Source organism: Nilaparvata lugens, chromosome 3, assembly GCF_014356525.2.
Source record: "Nilaparvata lugens isolate BPH chromosome 3, ASM1435652v1, whole genome shotgun sequence".
NCBI lineage: Eukaryota > Metazoa > Arthropoda > Insecta > Hemiptera > Delphacidae > Nilaparvata > Nilaparvata lugens.
The window spans coordinates 53,530,838-53,554,360 of NC_052506.1; the positions used below are offsets into that span (position 1 = coordinate 53,530,838).

The following is a 23,523-nucleotide window of genomic DNA, read 5'->3' on the forward strand; positions in this document are numbered from 1 at the left end:
TGGATTGCTTGAAGTTAGAGTGTCTTTATGTAAATATGATTTTCAAAGCTTCAATGACGTGGTTTTCAGTCACTTGGAAGACAGGCATACAAGAAAGTTCCAAGTTATGGCACATGACCATAATATCATCTACATTCATACTAAGATAGTTCAAAGATATGGAACGTAGCCATAACCTCCACTCTTCCAAGCACAATAACTTTTTATCGCTGCTGCAAGATGCTATTAAATTCTGATCGGTCATTGTTAGTCCAGTTACGAGTCATGGTGTTTTAGGATAATGGTGGCAATGAGGGAAGATAAGAATGCTTGAAGAGTTGACAACAATAACAGGTTAGGTCGCAAGTGCATGCTGGTTTTGTTTGTGTCTGGAGTTGCTGGCGTGTCAATGAAAGGGGGATGGTGGTCCCCTAAGTAGGGGGGTGAAATGTGCGACTGCTCGACTTGAGTGTGGACAGAGGGATGGAAGGGGAGAGTTGAAGACAGGGGGGCGGCAGAGACGTGATCGATACGGCCTTGCCTCTTGCAAACATTGCCGCGGCGGATTAGCCCTTGTACTGTTGCCGGCTGCCCCTTCCAACGGCCGTTCACACAACCCGCCACACATTCGCTGTGAGCCTCGTGGCACACATTTTGCCCGTTAATGGGCGCCGATGTAGATAAGTCACATTGCCTCCTCGCGCTGAGGGCTGAGGTCAAAGACACCGCGTCTCTCACCACGAAAACTTTCTGGGCTGATAACAAGCATATGATCCATTTCAAACAGTCAGAATTCCTTGTAAATAACATAGTATACTACCCATTCAACTCATGCTGACAGTTTATGGTGAAGCACTTGTACACAGTTACAGTGAGATTCTGTTTTAACCGTCAGTATTCCTTGTGAACAACATCAATGTTTTGCGCTCAACCAATGCTGGCAATTGGAAGTGAATCTTATGAAAGTGCTTGAGCACAGTTCCGAGAGCGTGGTTTGTTGATAGCGTGTGACAGGCTGCTTTAAGTCTCACTTTATAGTTCTAATACTTTGGCTCCCTCAGTTTCTTATCAATTAATTATTCGGGAATAATGTGGAATGTAAGACTAGAAGACTTACGTTTTACATGTTTCAAAAATTATGTAAAAGCCGGATAAATGAATAACTATATACCCTCCATCATGATTAATTCTACACTCTTGCACAGATCGATTTTATTTTATCATTCAACAAGAATGTCTTAAAAAATACCCAGAATTAATAATAATTTGGATTTTGATTTCTTCAGACTTCATTGTATTTATAGCAAATAGAATATTTAATTTAGCTATGCTGATATTGACATTCATTGAGGAGATTCATAAACTATATATCACTATTTTGATATCACTCACTCCATTATATAAATTGAAATTCAGTTTATAATCATTTCTATGGTAATATAGGTTAGGAGGTATCGTGCTGAGAATTTAAAACTACTAGCACGTTATAAACAGCAAACATCTACTGGTTTTCCAATATTTATTGTTCCGATGTGCTTGATAAAGACTGAAGGAAAGGATGTTTGTGGATATGATGTTGATATTTAAAATTTTCATATTCTGTATGCTTAACTTTAAAACTTCTTAACCTCACCGGGTTACTAGATGGAATTAATCACCTGAGGTAAAATGTAAGATTTTCATGGAAAAGCCACATGAGAGATTTGAAGTCGGAATCAAGAACGTAGTATTCAAAAGTTCTTATACTCATTTCGCGATACAGTGATAAATCACCTCCTTACAAGGAATTCTGGATAAAATAATATTGGTTCCAACTCGACAGATTCGTGGATGTTCTAGAGTGCCACTTAATGTTGGGACTTTGAAATTATCGGATGGATTTCTCTCCTTTGAAATACATACTGAATTCCATAAATGGAACACAGCTGTTAAGAACTATCTTAGCCAAGCAATAATGATTCATCTGAACTTGAGCTCAACATATTTTCAAGGCTGTGAAAACTTTTCATCAATATCGTAATATCTTGTTCATCTATAAGTGCCTGTAGAGCTCCATTACTTTTAATTTATGAATTTAAAGATCATAATATTTTGAACCCTCCGAGTCACGAAATGGATTATTACTGCTAATTTGATGCACAGAGGAAGAAAGTTGCGATGCAATTAGTTGCAGCACTGATGAAAGACTGGATAAGTGTTCTCTTCACGTTCACAAAATAAGAGAGAGACGCCGACTTAAGAAAGTTGACAACAAAAGGGACGCTTGTAGCTCACTCTTTTATAACTTTAAACGTTGCTCTCCTGCTCATTCCACGAAAAAGCAAAGCAGTCATGAATATCATCTTAATCCATGGAAAAAAAGAATGACCTTTCTTGAGATTAAGCTTCAAAGTACGAGTAATACGAACGAGATGAGCTTTGTAGAGGTAGGTGTGATTTTTATTGTTACCGATCTCAGCAAAGCAGGCGTCGGTTACCTAGCAATCAATTTATGAAAAATAAGAATTGTTGAACCAGTTAAGCTAATAGGGTCATTATGAAACCTTACTGTTATTTGTTGCTGAGTTAATTAAAAGTAAATAGCTTGGCGTGCTTAGCTAAGAATATTTTACAATAATAAGAATTTTATCTTAGGGAAATTCTCCGATTTCAACTTTATTCTCCAAGGATTTCTGTTGAAGGAGAAGTGTAGCATTTCTGAAAACATTGACGATTATTGAAGATAATTCATCAATGACATTGAAAGTTTCATGGTTTTGTTCAACTCCTGGATCTCACTGACTTGGGGGATAACACTGCCAGTCGGGGGAGTGGCTTGTCCAGCCAATGGCAGACGTTCACTTTGATAGTTCATCTATCAATCATATCGCTTCCTATCACTATCCTGTTATTCACTTTAGATTCGATTCCCCAGAGATTGACAATGATGTAATAACAATAACCGGAGCACGTATCGTAATTTAATAACTTTGTTCAAGTCGTATTCAACATGGATTACTAACACATATCACGTTCACTACTACATAAATCTCTATAAGAAATATTAATCTCTTTACATGTGAAGAATATTGAAAATATATTTTATTACCGATATCATATCACTTTTCATTTTTCCAGTTCACTTTTTCATATCCAATTAAGTTTTCTCAACAATATAATATTAATATTGGGTGTTTCTGGGTCATTGCTACTTTTGATGAATTGTAGGGCAGTTGCAAAAAAAAAACAACATTTTCTGTAAAGACTACAAAGCTAACGGGAACATAGAAAAATCTTACAGAGATTTACTCTTTTTTTTGCTTTACACAGGATTCTTCATCATTTTTATAGTCAGCGTGATTATAGTCTACTAAATTCCATAGGCTTGTCTCAAATTGAGACGCGACTCGACGTGACATGACGTGACGTGAGTCTGCTAGATTAGTTAATATATAGAATGATCATATTATAATGTTCACATTATACTAAGTCATGTGACGTAACGTTGCGTCTTAATTTGTGACAAGCCTCACTTGCGTCAATGGAGTCTAAATTCACAATAATTTTATACTATTCTGTGTTATAAGTAGTACCTACTTTTTAAGTAAGTATACGTTTTCTCTGATTATACGTGAGTGTTTAACTGATATAATAATACTCTACTTGACTGTGATTAACGTAATCAGAAGGCAATGAAAGGCTCAAATTAAAAACTGTAAAATTAAAGAGCGAAGAATACTAAGATCAGAATTATGTGTGGAACACATCAAGCTAGGCAAACATAATTGATTATCACCTCTATGGTGATGGTCATGGTTGGAAACCATTATAGATGAAGATTTCTATGGCATTTCTATAAAAAGTACCGTATTATTAACAGAAAAATGAATTTTCAGGGTCCTGTTAGAGGATTTACTAACAGCTACTATGAAATCAACCTAAGAAAAAATCATTTCCCATTGAGAGGTAGATGCAGTTTGTTACCTCGTTCCAAGAGTGGAGGCTAGCGATAAAAAAACAGGTCAACCAGTAACAAGAAAAGGGTGGCTGTTCAACCGATTCTTTCACCTGATCGGCCTTTTTACACAAGATTCTTGCTCAAGAGTAAGTATTAGAGTAGAGCGAGATTCAATTAAAGCTGTCAGCACTTGTAATGGAAAACATAGATGCTTACAATTCAACCAATCATGCCAGATTCAGGTGAATCTCACTGGCTGCGGCGGTCAGAAGCTATACTCAGATTCTCTTCTAACTGTCAGCATTCCTTATAGATAACATCGCTGCTTCCCATTCAATCAATGCTGACAATATGAAGTGAATGTGACCATAGCAGCTCGCAAGTCACACACTCACATAATATCAGCTGGGTGGTATATTTAGCTCGCTCGGCTCTTGCCATCCAACTATAGGGCCTACTATGAAGCCCAGCTAGCAGCCGCTGTACAATGCACTCCCGGTCTGTTCACCGCGCATTCTTGCCAATAGCTTCCCCCACCCACTGTCTTTTCCACGTTATTACTCATCAGTTTACCGTAAATTACACGCGTCATGTGTATTTCCTGTTGCCGGTACGGTTTTTTCGGAATCGTGTTCAGGATCAAGTTTGTTTCAATACTTACAATGATTGTGTGGATATGGGAGTCTAGAATATGGAATTATTTAGGAGCCAGCCGTAAATGGAATACAGTCATGGTGTATTCCAAGACTTGTCAGTCATACTAGCGTCTGACACCCACTTCGAATAACCACTCGACATGATTAAGTTATTCGAAAGTGGATTGGGAGTAACGCTTTGTGGGGGAGTTGCTGTTGCTTACAGTCATTCTCACATATAGAATAGATTACATTATTTTGGAATGGATTCTTACATCAATATTAGTTGAAAAATGAGTCTTTTGAAGAGGAACAAAACATTGATAAAAATACATGGGTGTGTTAAGTTGAGATGAATCGAATAATTATTGTAAATGGAGGAAGGTATACAGTTTTTGTATAATTTATGCATTTGTATCTCTTTAAAGTGAATAATTAAGCACTTTTGTTTGCTTGTGAGTTCTACAATGTATTCGTGAATGAGGTTTGGTTGTCTGATTAAAATCTGGATGAGATCTTTATTGCGAAGTTGAACATTAGAATACTTCAATTTCATTAAAAATCTCTTGATTTATTTGTTCTCAATTTCCACTGAATCCTGCCAATCTTGAGTGAGGTGATGGAGAGAATCGTAAATTCAAGAAAACATTAGTTGATTGACTGATGCCCACATCAGTTCATGACTTGTGCGGGATTAATGATGAGAGAAAACATGACAAACTGTAATCGATCCCATGACCGATTCAACATCCCTTCAATTTTGATTGGCATGCATTCATTATTAGTCTCAAATCCAGAATAGCAGACTGAAGCTAAGATAACTAGGCTAGTTTGACGCTCTCGGCAAATCGAGAAAATTGTTATAAAAAATACGAAATAAGGAAATCATTTAGAAAATTTTATTGAAGATTGGAATACAATAATTTAGCGAGATAAGATCATAAAAAATATTCCATACTGCAATGAAATGAGGTTTAAGAAAGCAAAAAATATTCATTATTTGAAATGATTTATAAAAAAAAATATTCTTAAAAGATTAAAAATAATTTATTAATGATCAATTAAAAAAGAAAATGAAAATTCCAAAATTTGAATGACAACTCTTATAAAATGTAAATATGAGAAAAATGATTTTGGAGTGAGGTAAATATCTAAAAAAGATTTCAAGCTAATCAAAGAGACTGAAAAAAATGAAATGTATTAGGGGAGATATAAGCTAGCTCACTGATGAAGATAGCAAACATCAAGAAAGAGTGTGGTGAGTCAAAGAGAAGTTGAAATTCATATATATATATATGAGTGAGAGACAGTTACAATATAAGAGTTAATCAGATGAAATATTTCTAAAATCAATAATAATTTATACAAATTTTAAATTTGTTTTATTTAAACAGAATGTAAATTCGACATGCATATCAATAATTGAGAATAGAACCAGATAGAAAGAAATACAAAGTATTTGAAGCTTAATATAATAGAATATTGTAAAAAAGATGTTGATCGAATATCAAATATACAGATAGGATTCAGCCCCAAAAGAGATATCATAATATGAATGGGAGCCATTACAAAATCTCCTTCAAGCCTAGCTGCAGCTTGGACAGGCTAATTCAGTATGAAAATTCTATCAAACTAAATCAATTTCAATGTATATTCAATCAAACGCGTACTTTGAGTTCATAATCTACGGTGAGTTTGAAGTGAAAATAAATCTAAAAACTGAATTGCAGTTTTCCAAGTGAGCTAGTCTGTGTTTAAAAAACATGATTGAAGCGATAAATTAGGCGCTTTTTAATGCTTGCCTAGGATAAGATCGCTTGGAACTTCTAATTCCTGTATCCATTTATGAACTTCTACTTTTTATCCATTAATAGATTCATGTTGATACAATAGAACCATTAAACATGTTGTGTGATTAAGACAAAATTAGAAAAGTAAGTTGTTTTTCCTGAAATTGATAATAAGGAATATTATGCTACGTTTTCTATTTGATAAAGTCATTCAAGAAGACAGAATTATATTAAGACAATAATAGGTATCGACTTCCATACAATAGTAATAAGGGAAGAAAACAAAATAGAAACAGTTACAATTTGATTTTCTAATAAAATTACTGTCAGTAGTTTCTTTTAGATAATTCACTATATTCTCAAGAATGCCAATTGTGAATTTATAGAGGCATATTTTTATATTCATGTACATATTGATAGTATAATTCCATCTCGCTCCAATAATTAACAGACAATGTTTCCGATGATCAATCACATATTTGGATCTGTTTTTATGCAGTTTAAAAATGCAAGATAAAGAAGAAGCGAGACGTAACAAGTGCGGAAGCGATTTTAAAGCGTGCAATTATTTCAAGTAAGTGTAATCTGATGAATTCACTAAATAAATGATTATTGAAATACATGATATCCGGTTAGCCTTGTTCAGAATGTTATCAAGCAAACTGCATCTTTGAGATGTGAACATCATTTCACCTGAGACAAGCCCTAGAAAAAAGATAAATTCAAAGTAAGTCCCCAATTATAGTATCAATTAACATAAGAAACCTATAACAAAAATGATATAAATGGTGAGTTACAGTTGGTGGAGGAATTGATAGGCTAATAATACTTTAAAGGCATTCGATCCTTGATTTGAAACATGTGTAGATCTGAGAAAACTTCTCTAATTAAATAATGTAAAGTGGAATTTAAATCTACTTTGATCAGTGTTCTTGGGACTTTCAACATAAACAATTATTGAATCCGTATTTTTTAATTTTCAGAAGAATTCGGTAAACCGATCTTCGAAAATCCAACTCAGAATGATGAAACGCGTGTTCTGTGAATTAGATACTCTGCGTTCTTCAACTGTTCCAATATACGTTCCATTGATTAAAGTATAATTAAGTCGAGAAATTGATAATCTCATATCTTAAAAATATTATTACCTCCTATATAATACTAAAATATATCTAATAACTTTAGATTACAGTGTAAAACTCCTGATGAGACTGATTTCAGGATGATTATGTGAAAACACTTCCTTAGCTAAGGATAGCGAAACAATGTGATTATATTTATTAGAATATTGATTGTTGGAATACTATAAGATGAAATAACAAGTGTTAAGACTGGAAATCATTGTAATAATGTGAATAATATTACATGAGTTCATTATCTTGGCTTGTTATCAGCTTATGGGCTGGGGGGGGGGGGCTTTCACCCCTGACATACTCATATAACTACTTCCAATCACTTGCAGAAGGACGCCTATGCTCATTGATAACCCTATCATATTTAATATTCAATAACGCACACAGGTTGACGAATATTTAATTTCTTTATTTATTTCTACTTGATTATTAGGGAGATTAAGTAATATTGTAAAGGTTCCTAGTCCGTATTGGAATGGATTCTAACTGAACTATGTCTAGTTTCCTAGTATTTAGATCAATTAAATGGTTTGTTATGGAATAAATGTTCTGAGTTTCATGAATTGTTCAGATGAACAATTTTTGAATTATGACAATTGGACCTGTCAAGTCATTACTTGGAAGAGTATTCTTGTCAAGTCATTACTTTAACAAGTATTGTGAGTTACTGCCCTGGTGAAACATACAAAAATATGAATTTCAATGAGTAAACATTATGAGCGTTTTTCACTTGAAGGTAATGAATTAGAGTATGACTAGATTAGATTAGATTAGATTATGGCTAAGCGGAACAACCTTTGCAGGATCTCTTTGCCAGGAAAAACCCTATGTTTAATGATAATACAGTCAAGAAAAGGTTATAGACGAAAAAGTTTGAAAGACAATTTTTGACCTCGCAGTTCTGTTTGGGGCAGTAAGGAGGTGAGGTAGTAAGGAATAGCAAAAGTCCCCACCCCTACACCCTGTGCTGAGGAGGGCTAGAAGTGTTCAAAAGGTATCATTTTTTGGTTCCTCACATATAATTTAGAAGTTGGATTTTTTAGCTTTTTGCTTCCACACTTATAATATCTTCAGGAAAATGCATTCACCCGTCATCACTAACTATTCAAAAATGAACCTTGATGAATTCTCTACAATTTTTTCTCAGTGGAGTTCTTTGATATTTCCAACATTTTTCGTAATATTCGCTCTTGAAAGTGTGAAATTGTAAAAATAAAAGGTTTTTTTCTAGTTTTTTTGCTCTTCCAGGATTTATAACTCTCCAACAATGCATCGTGTAAATTAATGTTTATCCTAGGTATGTAGAACATTTAACTCTCTTTGATATGATGTATTTATCTCATCATTCCAAGTTCCCTTCCATTGTTATAGCAGCTTTAATGTAGGAGGTGAAATTTTCAACTTTTCAATAAGTGTCAACTCAGCGGTTACACACCTATGAAAAAGGGGATGAGATGCGCATTCTTTCTATGTTTACCTTCCAACTAGTCCCATTTGAAATGCAAAGTCAAAAATTGTTTTCCAGACACCCCCTTCAAATTTCATTGTCAAATGATCAATTGATGCAGCATTGAAACTTGCACCCCTAATTAATTATTATGGAACATGAAGAAATTATCTATTAATTCAGGTAGATGTGCGTTTGGAAAGGAAATGAATATTTCTAATTAGAACGATGCTCACTAAATTTTTTCCTTCTTCTTTCAAACAGGGATTGGGCTATTACCTGTTCCGACTCACATCAGATTATAAAAAAAATGTTTGAATCAAGTTATCTCAATATTATAAATTCAGTCTCATTAATATATTATCAATAAAAATTCAATTCAATTAAATAAATTTTTCAATTTTATCCATTCATGGTAGTAATAATCATCCCACTTCTCCGTGGCCTTCCTATATCTCTTTTGCCTTAATACTTGATAATACTGATACTTGAAATTTTTCAGTGGAAGCCTATCAGCTGACATTCGTTCAACATGCTCTTTCTATTGTTGGCGTTTCGTTTTAACTTCCTCATTCAGGCAAAAGATGTTCAGCTCCTTCCTCCTATCCTCATTCCTGATGTGATCTCTTCTGTCACAGTCCTTAGTTCTGCGGAGAAATCTCATCTCAGCTGCCTGCACTTTACTCGCAAGTGGCTTTGATGTTACCCAAGATTCACTACCATAGATTAGTAGTGGAGCTGCCATAGTCTTTGTTGTCTATCACAGTTTTAGAGCTTATTGGGTACTTTTCCTTAAAAGCAAGATTTTTGTTTTCTCCTTTGATATCTTGAAATCATATTCTTCTCAAATATCATGCAGGATATGTACTGATTTTTGGTGGTAATTTTCGTTTTCCTGTTCTACTACACGATTAACTACACCATCGCCTAACAACTTGGTTGATTGTGATTTCATCTAGTCGATGATCACCTACTAAATTTTTATGACTTGTTCTAGACGGCTATGAATGATAAACAAACTAAACTATAATTTTCAAAATGCTAAATGAATTTGCCCAAGTTTACATGGAAAATATGGATGGTTTCACAATATTTATAGCTATTCTCATGCTTCATCTAAAACATACTTATACTCTGAAGTGTCGAATCCATGTAGATATACTTGCCTTATAGCATACATCCATCTGATGGTCTCTCCTTAGGTAGCCTATTAGAAATCTTCCCTGATAACCTGCTATCCCATTTAAGACCACAACCCTCTTTTTTATAAAATCTACTGCAAGGTATAGAACAAGCATGGGGAACTTTTTCCATAATGTGTAATGTCCAAAATTCAAATTCCGAAATTTGTCATGTAGCTGCCCAAAACAATATACATTTTTTAATTTCCACTGGTGTTCTGGACAGGAGTTCACAGATATTACTCATACATTTTACAGAATTTTTCACCTGTATAGGAGAGTGCCAGTGTTGCTGAAAGTGGGTGCACTCGGGGTGCGAACGGTATCAGAGTTAATTTAAGGCGAGTACAGACAGACTCGCAAACCTCAGCCTTATGACGTAAGCCCATAAATAAGGCGTGTGAACCGAACTTATTTAAAAATGATGAGACGATCCTCGGGCTCATCCCTGTACTGCTCCTAGTTGAATCTTCCAATTCGTTATCTCTCACTTTTTATCGCCATCCTCTCGCGCTCACATTGTCTCTGTTTCGCTCTTTTTCAACATCTTTCTCAGTTATGTCTCCTTCTCAGTGCTGCCGCTGCTCTGTGCTTTAAATAGAAGTTAATTCTTGACGGGCACTCACACCCAGCTCGGCTTAGTCGGGTGCTGGCTAAATTCTTTTCAATGTTGGATAGGAGCAGGCTGAACTCACTCTGCCACACGATCCGCCAATAATTATTCTATTCGCACTATTCGCCTTTATCAGGCCTGTCTAGCCAGTACAATGATCACTGATCACCCATCCCACTTGGACTCGAAAGAATAATCTTTTGTGATTTCTACTTTAAACTTCAACAGAAGCTGTTAGGAGTTTAAAAATTGCTGCCTGATTATTCGGAACCCACCTAAAGTTGTATGTTCACACATCTCTCATCATCATCCTCCCATTATCCATGCACAGGACTAGAAAAGCTCACGTGGGCATCACCCTAAGCAAGAGGAAATATGATAATAATGGAAAATAAAATGGTTGCATTTTAAAGAAGAAATCAGGTTATGAAATATTTCTTTAACCATACCCACAATATGCCAATGTGTACAATGCCAGTTTGTGTACGGTATTCCATTCAGTGTTCTAGTTTCAAACAATGTTCGATTTTCTAAATACACTTTTGGACATCAAGGCTTCCTAATCTCACCCATTTGATTATAATAAATACAATATTATGGTTAGGGAAGACTACCACTAATAATAAATTCGGTTGATATTCAGAATCTCAATCACTGCTGCTGTGCACTTGTTGAACAAGTTCTTCAACTACATTACTGCGTGCCATTCCGTACAACAGACAGCAGAATGTGTACATATAACATCAAACCTTAAAAAATTATTCTAACACATTGAAAAATTTGCGATATTTTTCTTTTATATTAAAATGTGTGCCCACAGGGGGGGGGAGTTTGAACGCAGAATGCGTCCTTGAAATTATTGAGGGGAGGAGGGGGCTCAAAAGCAAATCTTGGGGGAATGCGCCATTGGGCTTGGGGTGGATGTTCACACCCCTGATATTGATACGGTATGGTAGTATATGCTCAACGAATACGAGTTGAAAATATATCAATCATTTCAAATTATTAATCTGTAGTATGGAATTAAAATATTTCAGGGAATTCCAGTAAACAAAGTTCTCCAGAAATGAATGTTTTTTTATTTCCAGTTTCATTAGCGGGAATCCCACACATGTCTTGCAACTGGAGAGTTATTGAACAGTACGTGAAGCGCCGGAATCTATGGGAGGACTATGACAAAAGAAATAGAATTGAATGCGCTCGTTTCTATATGAATGAGTTGGCGATATGCTTCGCTGCATGGATTTAATTCGCCAGTTACAAAATACGGTTTCCATTGAAGTCCAACTCCCTGGAATTGACAGTAATTCGCCCGGAAACGAGTTAATTTAAGATTGCTTCAAAGCCGAAGCTGTATACAAAATTCGAATGCCTGCAAATGGAGTTCTCCCTTGGAAACACTAGTCTCGGTCATAATTATGAATTATGAGTTACGTATAGTGCATTACTCGATGCACTTGTCAAGCTCTCAGAAACACAGTAATATGCTTTATTACTCTTATTTTCTATAACAGCATTAAAAAACAATCTGTTTTGGAAAAAAGGAGAAAGGAAATACTACTACGCACCTTTGGCTGAAGAATTCTCTATCATCTAATTTCAAGATGTTGATGACTTATTTGAAGCTTATTCAATCCTTACAGAAGATATTTACAAAGAACTGCAGTTTTGATGTTTTGTATGGTGTGTTTTGATAATGCATTAATAAATAGAATGATGAAATGATAATATATATTTCAAAAATGTTTAATATCAAATTATAAATTATTAAAGACATTTGAATAGTGACAAAATAGTTCAATATGATAGTTGAGTAATTATGAATATTCAACGTGCAATATTTGAGTTATTTTCTGTTTATGCGACTAAGCAGGACGACGACCGCGAAATACAATAATACTTTCGGATCCTAGAGTGTTCACAGGTTGACACATTCGGCCGACGACCGCGGCCGCATCAAGAAAAACGTACTTTACAAGTTGGTTGGGGTTTCGTTTATTCTATGCTTGATTATTCGACGACTACGGAGAATACTAAATTCACTTAGCCAATAGCCTCAACGGTGTGAAAGTTTGAACATCATCTTAAGCGCCAAAAGTATTACAATAGTCGACGCATCATTACTCATAAATGTGCGAGTTTTCGTTGTCAAAGTGACACGACCAACGACCGAGAAAGAATACCTCTAGCTCAAACCTTCGCAGGCTGCGAAAAATTTAACCTTGAATTTATTGATTTTTTTCAAGAGAATCTAAATCTGTGAATATTCATCCAAGATTCCTTTACTTAGCCCATTCTCGTTGGCCATTCGAGGCTCTACTTCATTATAACTAGCAGGAAACCCATGCTTTACAACCGGGAAAATTTTGTGTTGTAAAATGAAATCTCATTATGTCCAGGAAACATAAAAAAATAGAATAATTATTTATTATTTTGCCAGAATTAAGTGGGCTAGCCGATTATTACATCCATAATATTTCATACAATATACCCAACTCTCTTCAATATTTATGCGGACGACCTTTGTAGGAAATGGAAGCAAAAAATTCACCCAGGTATACAACTAACACACAATATTGCTGTCAATTCATTACGGTTTGCAGATGATCAAGTGATATTGCAGGAATCAGAGGACAATCTGCAAAGAGCAATATATCAACTCCATCTCCTGAGCTCAGAATATAATATGAAGATTTCCTTGCACAGAACAAAAGTGATGGCGTTTCTGGGGAAGTCTCCAATAGGTTCTAAAACAGTTCTCAACAACAGAATACTGGAACAGGTATCACATTTCAAATTTTGGGATGTGGTATTACATACGAGGAAGACCATGACTTGAATACAAAAATTAACAGATTCCAGTACATATGCTGAACCATTATTAACAAAACTCTCAAAAATAAAGCCCGAAAAGAGACGAAGCTCAAATTTTATAAAGTAATGGCCGTCCCTACACTTTCGTATGACTCTGAAACCTGGGTGCCAAAGTGGAGGGAGTGGAGCAGGTTACAGGCGGCCGAAATGAGATTTTTAAGGTCAGTGAATGGATGCACCAGAGAGGACAGGCTTTAGAATATTGATATCCATAGAGAGTTCAATGTGATCTTTATACCTCAACGAGTTGACGAGAATCGACAACAGTGGAGAGAACATGTTGAGAGAATGGGAAACGGAAGAAGGAGGGAGAATGTTTGAAGGCGGAATAGGTATTACTGCCCACCCCTGTAAGAAGACGACGACGACGACAACAATATCACATTGGAATATGATTACAAAACAAGTTATAAATAATCAAAAATTACTACAAATTCTTTTCCCACGCCCTTCAATTACAACCATTCATATCCTAGAAAAGGGTGAAAGAGTGAGTCAAATTCGTTACTCAACGAACTGGAAGTGTATTATGGTTCAAATGATATGTGTAAGAAGTTTAAAGTCGATTGGTTGAATCCTTTGTCAGAGTAAAACATACTGTGAAGAGCAATATTCTCTAAACTGGAATTCGCTCTTTTCTTACAATTGCAAGTTAGGAGAAATAAGAAAATGCAGGTCAAAATAGTTTGCAAAGATGAATCAGTAAAATGCTCATGAACTATTGTAGAGAAATGAACAGTCAGCAGGATGATAAGTCGCTAACATTTTCTCTCTATGCACTTCCAATTTCATCCTGTTATAAACTGTAAGAAGATTTTTTGAATAGTTATCAAAATCATTAAATGGGAAGAATTTATAGGTCTCAAGCAAACAGCTGTATTGCTATCGCTAGATACGATGTCAACAAACTCAAGATTAGATATTAACGGGTATCCAGGCTACAGTTTTGAACAGCCAAATGAAAGGGAAAATATTATTGCTATATATATATATATTTAATAATATAAAATAATAATTTTTGAGGTTAGGTTCTTTGGTACTTACTAGTCGGCAACCTAAATAATTGGTCAAGCCGTATAAATTGAGAATTAGCCAGACACCTGTGGCAAATTTAGTTGCATACAAATAGCATTCACTTAAACTGTGATCAGAAGGTTAGTAACAAGCATGACATGTCAATGTAAAAGAAAAAACGTTTTAGAAAATACAAAAATATTTATGACATAATATTTATGTCATACGAGCATGGACAAAATTTATAAAATAAATAAAAATACTAAGGAAATGGGATATATCTTACTCAGCGCATGTATACATTTGTAAGTTTAGAATACGCCAATCAAAATACAGTAACTGACCGGCGGTAAAAGCGAGTTAATTCAAAAATATACATTATTTATTATATGAGTGATAAGAATTTGTAAACTATACAGTACTCAGATTTATGTAACAGATACAAAATGAATAATTAAAACTATAATATTTGCTCTTTATGTGGTAACCTAGCAGATTAGCATGGACTATATTGAATCATATTATTGCATAGTAGTGTGGCTAGGGATAGCACCAATCAGAGTGGATATTTAAATTATATGCAAATTCAAAAATACAGAAGTATGGTCGTGAAAAGAATAGGGGTAGATCAAAGCCCACTTGCTTACCAGAGGTCACCGGGAACAGCCACCAATTTATAGAGCACAAGATCCCTTTTTTAAATAATTTTGCATTAAATGTTAAAGTTTGTTTGAATAATTAACAAATAAATTTCATAAGACTCAGTGAGGTCGTAGTATGACATGAGTCATTAAATTTAAATATTCCCATTGGAGAAGATGACAGCAGCCCACCAGAAAGGCCTGGGACATCGAAACAAGTCTGGATCGCCAACATAATTGTGAAAATCAACATGTGAGTTCAATTGAAAAGTTATTAAGGGAGCCCTCAGTGCTTCGAAATAATCATGATTAAATAAAGCTAGCTCATCAAAGGGTTGTTTAAATATTAAAAAGTAATATCAAAACTTGTGCTAGTATTAAACATTAAGGGAATATTTTTTAAGAAACATTTATGAGATTAACTGTTGAATATGCACATAGGGAAATATATTAATTTATGATTTATTATAATTTTATGCTCACTCATTATATCTTTGGTTAGTAAATTATTAGATTTTTGCAAAGCTCATGTTCATAAGATAAATTGATTTATCTAATTTCCACCAGAGGCCGAACCCTAGCCCTGAGAGAGATATTTTCTAATATTTATATTTTTTGGAAGTGAGATTTATAAATTTTATTCGACAAGCAATAGCAAGTCGATAACTGAGCTGTTTAATTTAAAAGTATATGCTTGCTGATTAATAAAGCACATGGTAATATTTCATGCTAAGAAACAGAGCAAAGTCAATCATTAGTGAGCAGTCTGTGATATTTTTCAATATATGTTTATTCTCATATTATTTTTATATTTGTTGCTCTATTTTTTATTATTGCTCATTGATATTCCATGTAATAATATTTCTGTGTTTATTTGAATGGTGTACCCTTTATTTATTATCCTATCTCCATGCATGACCAATCTTGTTATATTCTATTTTATTATCATAATTGACCTATCATTTAAATTACCAACCAACTATTCTTCACCGAATAAGTTGGATAAATCAGCGATATACAGCAGTGATTGTTAAGTCTTTGGAAATAATACATTCCCGAGATTTATGTAAATTATCCAGTACCAACACATCTGATTTGAAGAAACTCAAAGGTCTGTGATAAGTCTGTGATAAGGTCTGTTATTAAGTTGCAGCAATATAATTTATAAGGTATTCTGATAGAGTATCGCCTTTGATTCCGCTCAGTATCATTTTTCATTGCTGACCACTTTGGCGAATGGTGGGGGTGGCGTTCGTGGCGGTACCGCATTGTCTAGTACGATAATCAGAGCCCTTATATCTGTCTATCTCTACTGCATCTATATTTGGGGAGTACACCAAGTCAGTCACAAAAACTGTGAACTGTTAAAGCGGCCGACGTTTGCAGCCAGCGAAAGCAGAGAACTGTTTGAGCTCCTAGGAGAGCTGGTAAGAAATTGGTACTATTGCTCTTTCAGGAATCACAAAAAATACTTTATATATTCAAAAATCTTTGCTCTACCGACTGCGGCCAAGCAGGGCACACGTTATAGAAAAAATAACGTTACAAAACTCAAAAAGGATGAAGGGGTGAGTCAATTTTGTTGCCTAACGAACTCGATCTGTAAAATGCTTCAAAGAATATGTGAAAATTTGAACTCGATTGACGGAAACAATCAAAAGTAATCGTCGAACATACAAACCGACAACGACTCGATTCTCTAATCATAAGTAAGAAACTGTTACGCTCGTTCAATTGCAATATCCTGTAATTATATGAAAGCATTTTTTTAGGCCAGGCGGCTTGTTAGTAAATAATTATTTCTACTAGGATTTAAGAACTAGGAACTCATTCCTTGGCCAACTGGAATGGTTCAATTTCCAGTCGGCCATGCTCAAACAAATGAACAGAAGTGAATAACGCGACAAACATCGTTACTCTCCAATTGAACATGTTTTCTACTATTGGGGTTACTTTTGTTTTGGCCGGTAAGATAGTGAGAACGCTGTTGCGCTCATTACAAACGTCGGGCCCAATAAATAATTCATACCACATTCGATTTTCTTGTAGGCAAAAAGGTCACCTGTTAGATAGCTGCACTGCATTGGAAACTACAGTGAGATCTACTTTCAACTGTCAGCACATTTATTGAATCAGAAGCATTGGTGTTATCTAAGAGGAATGCTGACCGTTTAGTGGGAATGACATTACGGCCACCCGAATGTGAAGCGACCTTGTGTGTGCTTTTTGTGTGATTGCATGGACTGCTATCATTATCGATAACACCCACGTTCATGTGTGCATATGCCACACATAACGTCATCACGTGACAATCATTACGCCTAATAGCTTGATGAGCTGTTAGGAAAAATTATATGTCATTTAAACTCTGATCAGAAATTAGAATAACAAAACATTTGAGGAAAAATCCTATAGAGAGATTCACTTGACAGTGCCATTATCCCTTATAAATAACATCAAGGCTTCCCATTCAATCGATGCTGACAGTGTAAAGTGAATCTCACTATATAAAATTATTTTGAAGAAACTTCAATATGTAGTAGCTTTATTTCTTATTATCCATTTGTAGAAAATCAGTTATCATTAAAATAATATTGCAAGAGGAGAAACAGGCCAATCCTTATCAGACAGATCAATACTAAAATCAACATAGAGTTGTGATTGGAAGTACGATGAATGCCTGGTCACAGACCTCTTCTAACATATTATGTTGCAATTACAGTACTTGCGACTTTCTATGAGTTTATTCATGAGTAATTATTCTCCATGAGTCGAACATTCGACGACAAATGTCATGATCATGATTATTTTCTTGTTCAATTCCATGAAATCCGCATCAGTTATATTCTCTCTTTGAATATTGCGAAGTGGTAGTGTCAAAACCAGAGCGGTGTTGATAGTGGGGAAAAAATATAGAATAGGCCTACTCTCTACAAGTGCACATCTCACTCCTTATTTTTATAATCATTTTCAAATGCCAATGAAACCTTGCTGATGGGATTGTCATCAGTGAGTTATTCTGAATCATATATAGCAGGTTATTATGGATACAACAATAGATTTCCAATATTCATACACTGATCGCTTTCTAAGCTTCAAAAATATCAGCTTGGTCAATGATTGTGGTTATTGTTAGAGAGCGGAAAAGCTTGTATAATCTCTCATTTGACTGGCTATCAGGTTTTGATTGATCATACAGGCAATTAAATAGCACACAGTGGGTGGATCTAATCACTAGGCATACAATCTGTGATTAAACAGAAACAGATCAATCAATCTGGAATGATGGTTGAGAGAGGCATCAAGAGAATGAAACGCATTTCCACAAAATACACAAACATGGAAAGAGAAAGTGAATGTAGGGCGAGGCAGGAGGATGAGGATAGGGTAGAGGCCGTTCAATCGAGAGGTGGAACCGCATTTCCACTAAACACACAAAGAGAAAGAGAGAGATAGAGGGAGAGAGAGATTGAGAGAGGAGAGAGAGAAGATAAAAGATAATGTGAAAAGAAAAAATAGGATAGAAGGAGGTAATCTAGATCTAGAAGACAGAACCTAAGTGCAAGTTGATTAATTGATAAATAGATTATGCAGTTAACGATGGAACAAATCAATAGAACTTCCTCTCAGTTTCATTTGTTGTCTACTGTCTAGCCTAAAGCGGACTTTTGGATTCTGAAAAGTTTATCCTTCATTCAATTCTGCCCTTCCTTAACCTAACTCTCGTAATATTCTTAAAGTTCCTCCACAAACAATTCGCAATACACTTATTAACAACTAGCCACCTGTTGCACAATGTGCCGAGCACTATTTTTAATTCAGGCCTTTTCCCAAGTTATAATAGTAAATTTAATACGCAATAGACTAGAGCCATTATTGTGAGTTAGCGAAATAAATCATTTTCTCTCTCTACTATGAACGGCCATGACTTCGAGTTTCCCATGATAGATATTTAAAAATTGTGGCTCCGAGTCGTCGAGGAATGTAGATTATGGGATCATATCTAAAACTTAGCCTTCCTGTCGCGACATAGAGTGCGATAAGTTGGGAAACAGCAGGTATTGCAATAAATTATAACAAACCAATGATTTTGCAGTGACTATTTTGTCCTAAGGCTCCAGAAGCCACGCGACGATTGGTCAAATTGATTCCCTTCGCCCAATAGGAGACCTGTTTCTAGATACAGTAGTGAGGCGATTCCCCAGCCGAGAGACCAGATTACGTTTCGGAGGACACTTTGCTAGGAGCACTACGAGAGTAAAGATGTATTCATTATGTTTCGCCCTTTTTGGGCAAGTTTAGAAGTTTATATTATTAGTTAATTTAGGAGTCAGTTTTATTTATATTAAAGTTTAAATTTTCTAGTAGTGCCATGTCCTGAAAAGCTTGAGTGTGTTTCTTCATCATGTAGGGATAATTGTTTCTTCAAATAACCGCTAAGGTACGTAAAATAAGGTTGAAATATAATTTAGGGAATTCAATTAATTGAAACTTCCATCAGAGTATTGTATCAACAAAGCCTGTTATTGTTCAAGTTAATAATTTTCATTGAGAATGGTCCTTTTGTTTTATTAGTAATGGAAGATAATTATATTTTTTCTAAAGAAGTATAGAAAGTTTTCAGTTACGTTACATTTGAGTTATTGTTTCTAAAGATATATTATGGTAAAGAATTGCTGAAAGTTAGTAAGATAGTCACTAAATTGGAATGTAATTTTGAATATTATGTCAAGTTTGTGACTAGCTAAAGTTTTATATTTTTCTGACTGTGTTTTCTCATGGCGTTAAGGCTTTAACTGAACGCTAATTTATTAAATTATGACAAAACTTTTTAATTATTTGTGAAGGAAGATCCATTAATTCTTATACAAAGAATCAGTAGTTTAAAGATAAAAATCTATATAAAATGAGGATTCAAATAGAATGAGAGAATTCAAATAATCTGTAATCAATGGATAACTCCTTTTTTAGCTTTTTATGAATTGCAGGAAGAGTTAGAAATTAATGCTGTAATACATTTATTTACAGCGGTTCATGTGTGACCCCAAACCAACTTCATGTACCACCCCTTTGGTTCTGCAACTTTATGTCACACCGCTTCAGATGAAAGGTCTAGGGACGTAAGATGATGTCGCCATCAAGCCAAATTCAACTGGTAAAAGTTCACCGCCAAAAACAAGGTACCATAACCTCGATGATAAAGCAACGTGCAGACCAACGAAAGTGCAGTATAGTGAAACAAAATGTTCTTTCAAGAATGTTAATCAAAAGTGGGGATTCCAAATTTATGAAATGGGTTATATAGGTTATTATCGACGAAATTTGGGTTCTTTGGGTTTTTCTGTTTTGAGTTTTGTTCTGAAATTAATATTTGCAACTGATATTATTTGGATGATGATGGTGATAGTTGAATATCTAACGTAAGGATAGTAATGCGTCCCCAGATCAGAGAATAAAGGTAATGTAACGTGTTAAATTTAATATGATTCTTATTCTCTTCCGTGTCAGTATTGTTGCTATTTTGTTTGTTTTAGAATATTTTAGTGTTAAAATAGTGAACGGCGATTAAATCAGGCATGGCAAAAACTTGTAGTTTTCCTGACTCTAACCCGTTCGCCTGCATGAATTGAAATAGTATAGACTCAGAATCGTTTTCTAGATGTGCCGGCTACTTTCCAAATTCTAAATTTCATTCCAAATTATGTTTTTTATTATCTTTTAAAAGGTGAGGCACACAACTGCGCCGACTCTGCTACAGAGCATTTTATATCTCTGAAATTCAAATTAAAAAAACAAAATCAAATTTTCATAACTCATTCTAATTACTTAAGATTAATTTATCTGAGTCGATACTTAATAATTCATTCTGTGAACGTGTTAACTGTCAATATTTTGGGTTTGGAGTTAAATGAATAAGTTATAGTTTCTACTCCAATTTTTCTGAAGTTTAAATGATTGTAGATGAAATAGGGAAGTTATTAAGTTCAGTAAATCCATTAGAATGAAAATCTTTTAAAGTGCTTAAAGATAAAATTTAGTATCATTGCAGCTCAAGTTGAAAGTATTCCGAAACTTTATATTGAAATTGATTATTGAGAAAATAGAGGTTTAACGGTAGAATAAAAATTAGTAGAAGAAACTAGGATAGGTGAAAAACAACTGATTCTAAGTGCTGAATGAATTTTTGTATTCTGTAATTCCGTTGATGGTGATAGAAATTATTGTGATGTCAACGTACGTATTCTGGTCTCACGCGTCGGGTAGTTGAATATTTTATAGTAGTAGTGAAAGTGAGTATTGATATTTTAAAGTCAACTCAATTAAATTAGGGAAATTCGGAAATTATTATTGGAGAATGTTTGGGGAAAATTTGGAAAATTTTTGAAAAACTTAGGTAAATCGAAGGTAATCAGGGAATAAATAGGAAACTCTTTGACTAGTTATTGTTGATAAGTAGTTTTGAAAAGTTAATTGGCCTTGAGATGTTTAAACTAAATCGAAACTAAACTAATTAGGTATTGTAGATTAAAGTTGAAACGCTGATCAAATCCTTGGGAATTTGTATGAAAATAAGTTGATTCAGATAGGCTGTTAAGTCAATAATGTTTATTATTATCATTACTTTATCAGTAATGTTTATTCTCGAAAAGGTGAATCAGTTTATTGTTGGAAATATTTTTTTTAGGTGTGATTTTTGCGGTAGGCATGCATAGTGAAAGTGTAAAGATCCGTTGTGTTTCCTGTAGGCTGTGGGGATTTTTTTTGGTTTAGTTGAGACTCAAGATTTAGAGGAGGACAAGGGGATGTCCTGCCTGTGTGTGTTGTTGTTGAATTTAGGTAATCGGCGCGAGTGTAGGTCCGTGTCCAGAGAGAACGGAGCACTGCCCGAGAGTTGTCCATGTAGCAAATCAAGGAATCTAGCTGTGACTAACCTTGCAAATTTGTACGGTGGAATTGTTTAATTTTAGCGAAAGGCACCGAAGATGATGTGAGCTGAGATTTTTTTGTATCTAGTAAACGGTGTGGTTCATTTGAGAGTTATGGGGCTCGTCAGTAGAATAACGTAAACCGAAATCTAGAAGTATTTAGTGAATCTTCGTAGTGATTGTAAGGGTAACAATCAGTGTAGTTTAGGGAAGCCCAGTCAAAAGGTTCGTGAATGTTTGGTTAGAAAGTCAGCCGCAAAATCACAAGTAATAGTTGGTAAAAAAATGAATTATAGTGTTGAAAGTTGCTTAGAAGTTTGGTATGGTAAGGAAAATTGTTTTATGTTATTTTATTGTTTTATAATTGTTTTATATAATTGTTTTAAAAATGAATATTTAAAGTGATTAGTTAAGGTATACAAATAAAATAACAGAAAATTTTTCGAATATGTAATGTTAAAATGGTTATTAGTGAAAGTAGAAATAAATATTGGAACAGTACTTAACGGGTTGAATTAAAATAAAATTAACAGTGAAATTTTTCCTAGTTGAATTTGAAATGAAAAGGGAAAATCTCTTGAGTTAAGCATGAGTTTAAATTATTTTGTAGTTGAGAGTTGAAAGGTTGAAATTAAAATGGGGATATAAAGTAGAAATATGTAGGAAAATTCGTGTCAAAAGGAAATAGAATTTTTGTTGGGAAAATTAAATTATAGTAATTAACAGTATAGTAGAAATCTTATGTTGGCCAGTAGTAGTTGAATACCGGGTGAACTGATGTAGGAGACATGGTCTAATTCAAAGGAAAACGGAGAAGGAAGAGGAGAAGAAAGAAAGAGATTGATTGATTGATTAATAATTATTTGTCTTTATTAGAGCGGAGTTCGAACTCCTGGTCCTCTCTGCCACGCAAATCTAAAGAGATAGAACCTTAGAGATAGGTAGTCAAAAAGAATTAATTAATTAAAAAAAGATTAAAAAATGATTAATGGTGAATAGTGAAATTGCAATTAAGTCTTCCATGTGAATAAGTTGGGATGTTTTGAGATGTAAGCTTATAGTAGAGTAATTGAAACTAGTCGGATATGATGTTTATTGTTGAGAAATGATTATGTGAGGCTCCAGTAAGGTTGGAAATGTCAGTGAACTTGAGAATCAGTAATAGTGTAATAGTAGTCTATTAATGTGTTAATGTATTGGTAAATTCCATAATGTTGATAATCAGAAGTCAAGCAGTAGCAGTCCAATGCTAAGCTAGTTGATCGAGCTCAATTTTCATATATTATTAAATCATGCGTTGAGAATTATTCTTCCAGTGTTCAGAGAAAATGTCACGTACTTTGAGTTTGAGAT

General features: G+C 34.5%; 2 protein-coding genes across 3 annotated transcripts in view; one reads left to right on the top strand and one right to left on the bottom strand.

Annotated features, from left to right (window-relative positions):
- The window catches only part of LOC111051129 (junctophilin-1), a 98,559-nt gene that overhangs the window by 72,593 nt on the left and 2,443 nt on the right, over positions 1-23,523 (bottom strand). The window contains exon 2 of one of the 2 annotated variants that reach the window (XM_039424010.1): positions 7,035-7,046. The exons of the other annotated variant lie outside the window; for it this stretch is intronic. Within the exon in view, the coding sequence (XP_039279944.1) occupies positions 7,035-7,046 (12 nt within the window). The remainder of the gene's footprint in view (positions 1-7,034; positions 7,047-23,523) is intronic. 2 annotated transcript variants of the gene reach the window in all.
- The window catches only part of LOC111046895 (cytochrome b5), a 105,096-nt gene that overhangs the window by 16,161 nt on the left and 65,412 nt on the right, over positions 1-23,523 (top strand). The window lies entirely within an intron of this gene.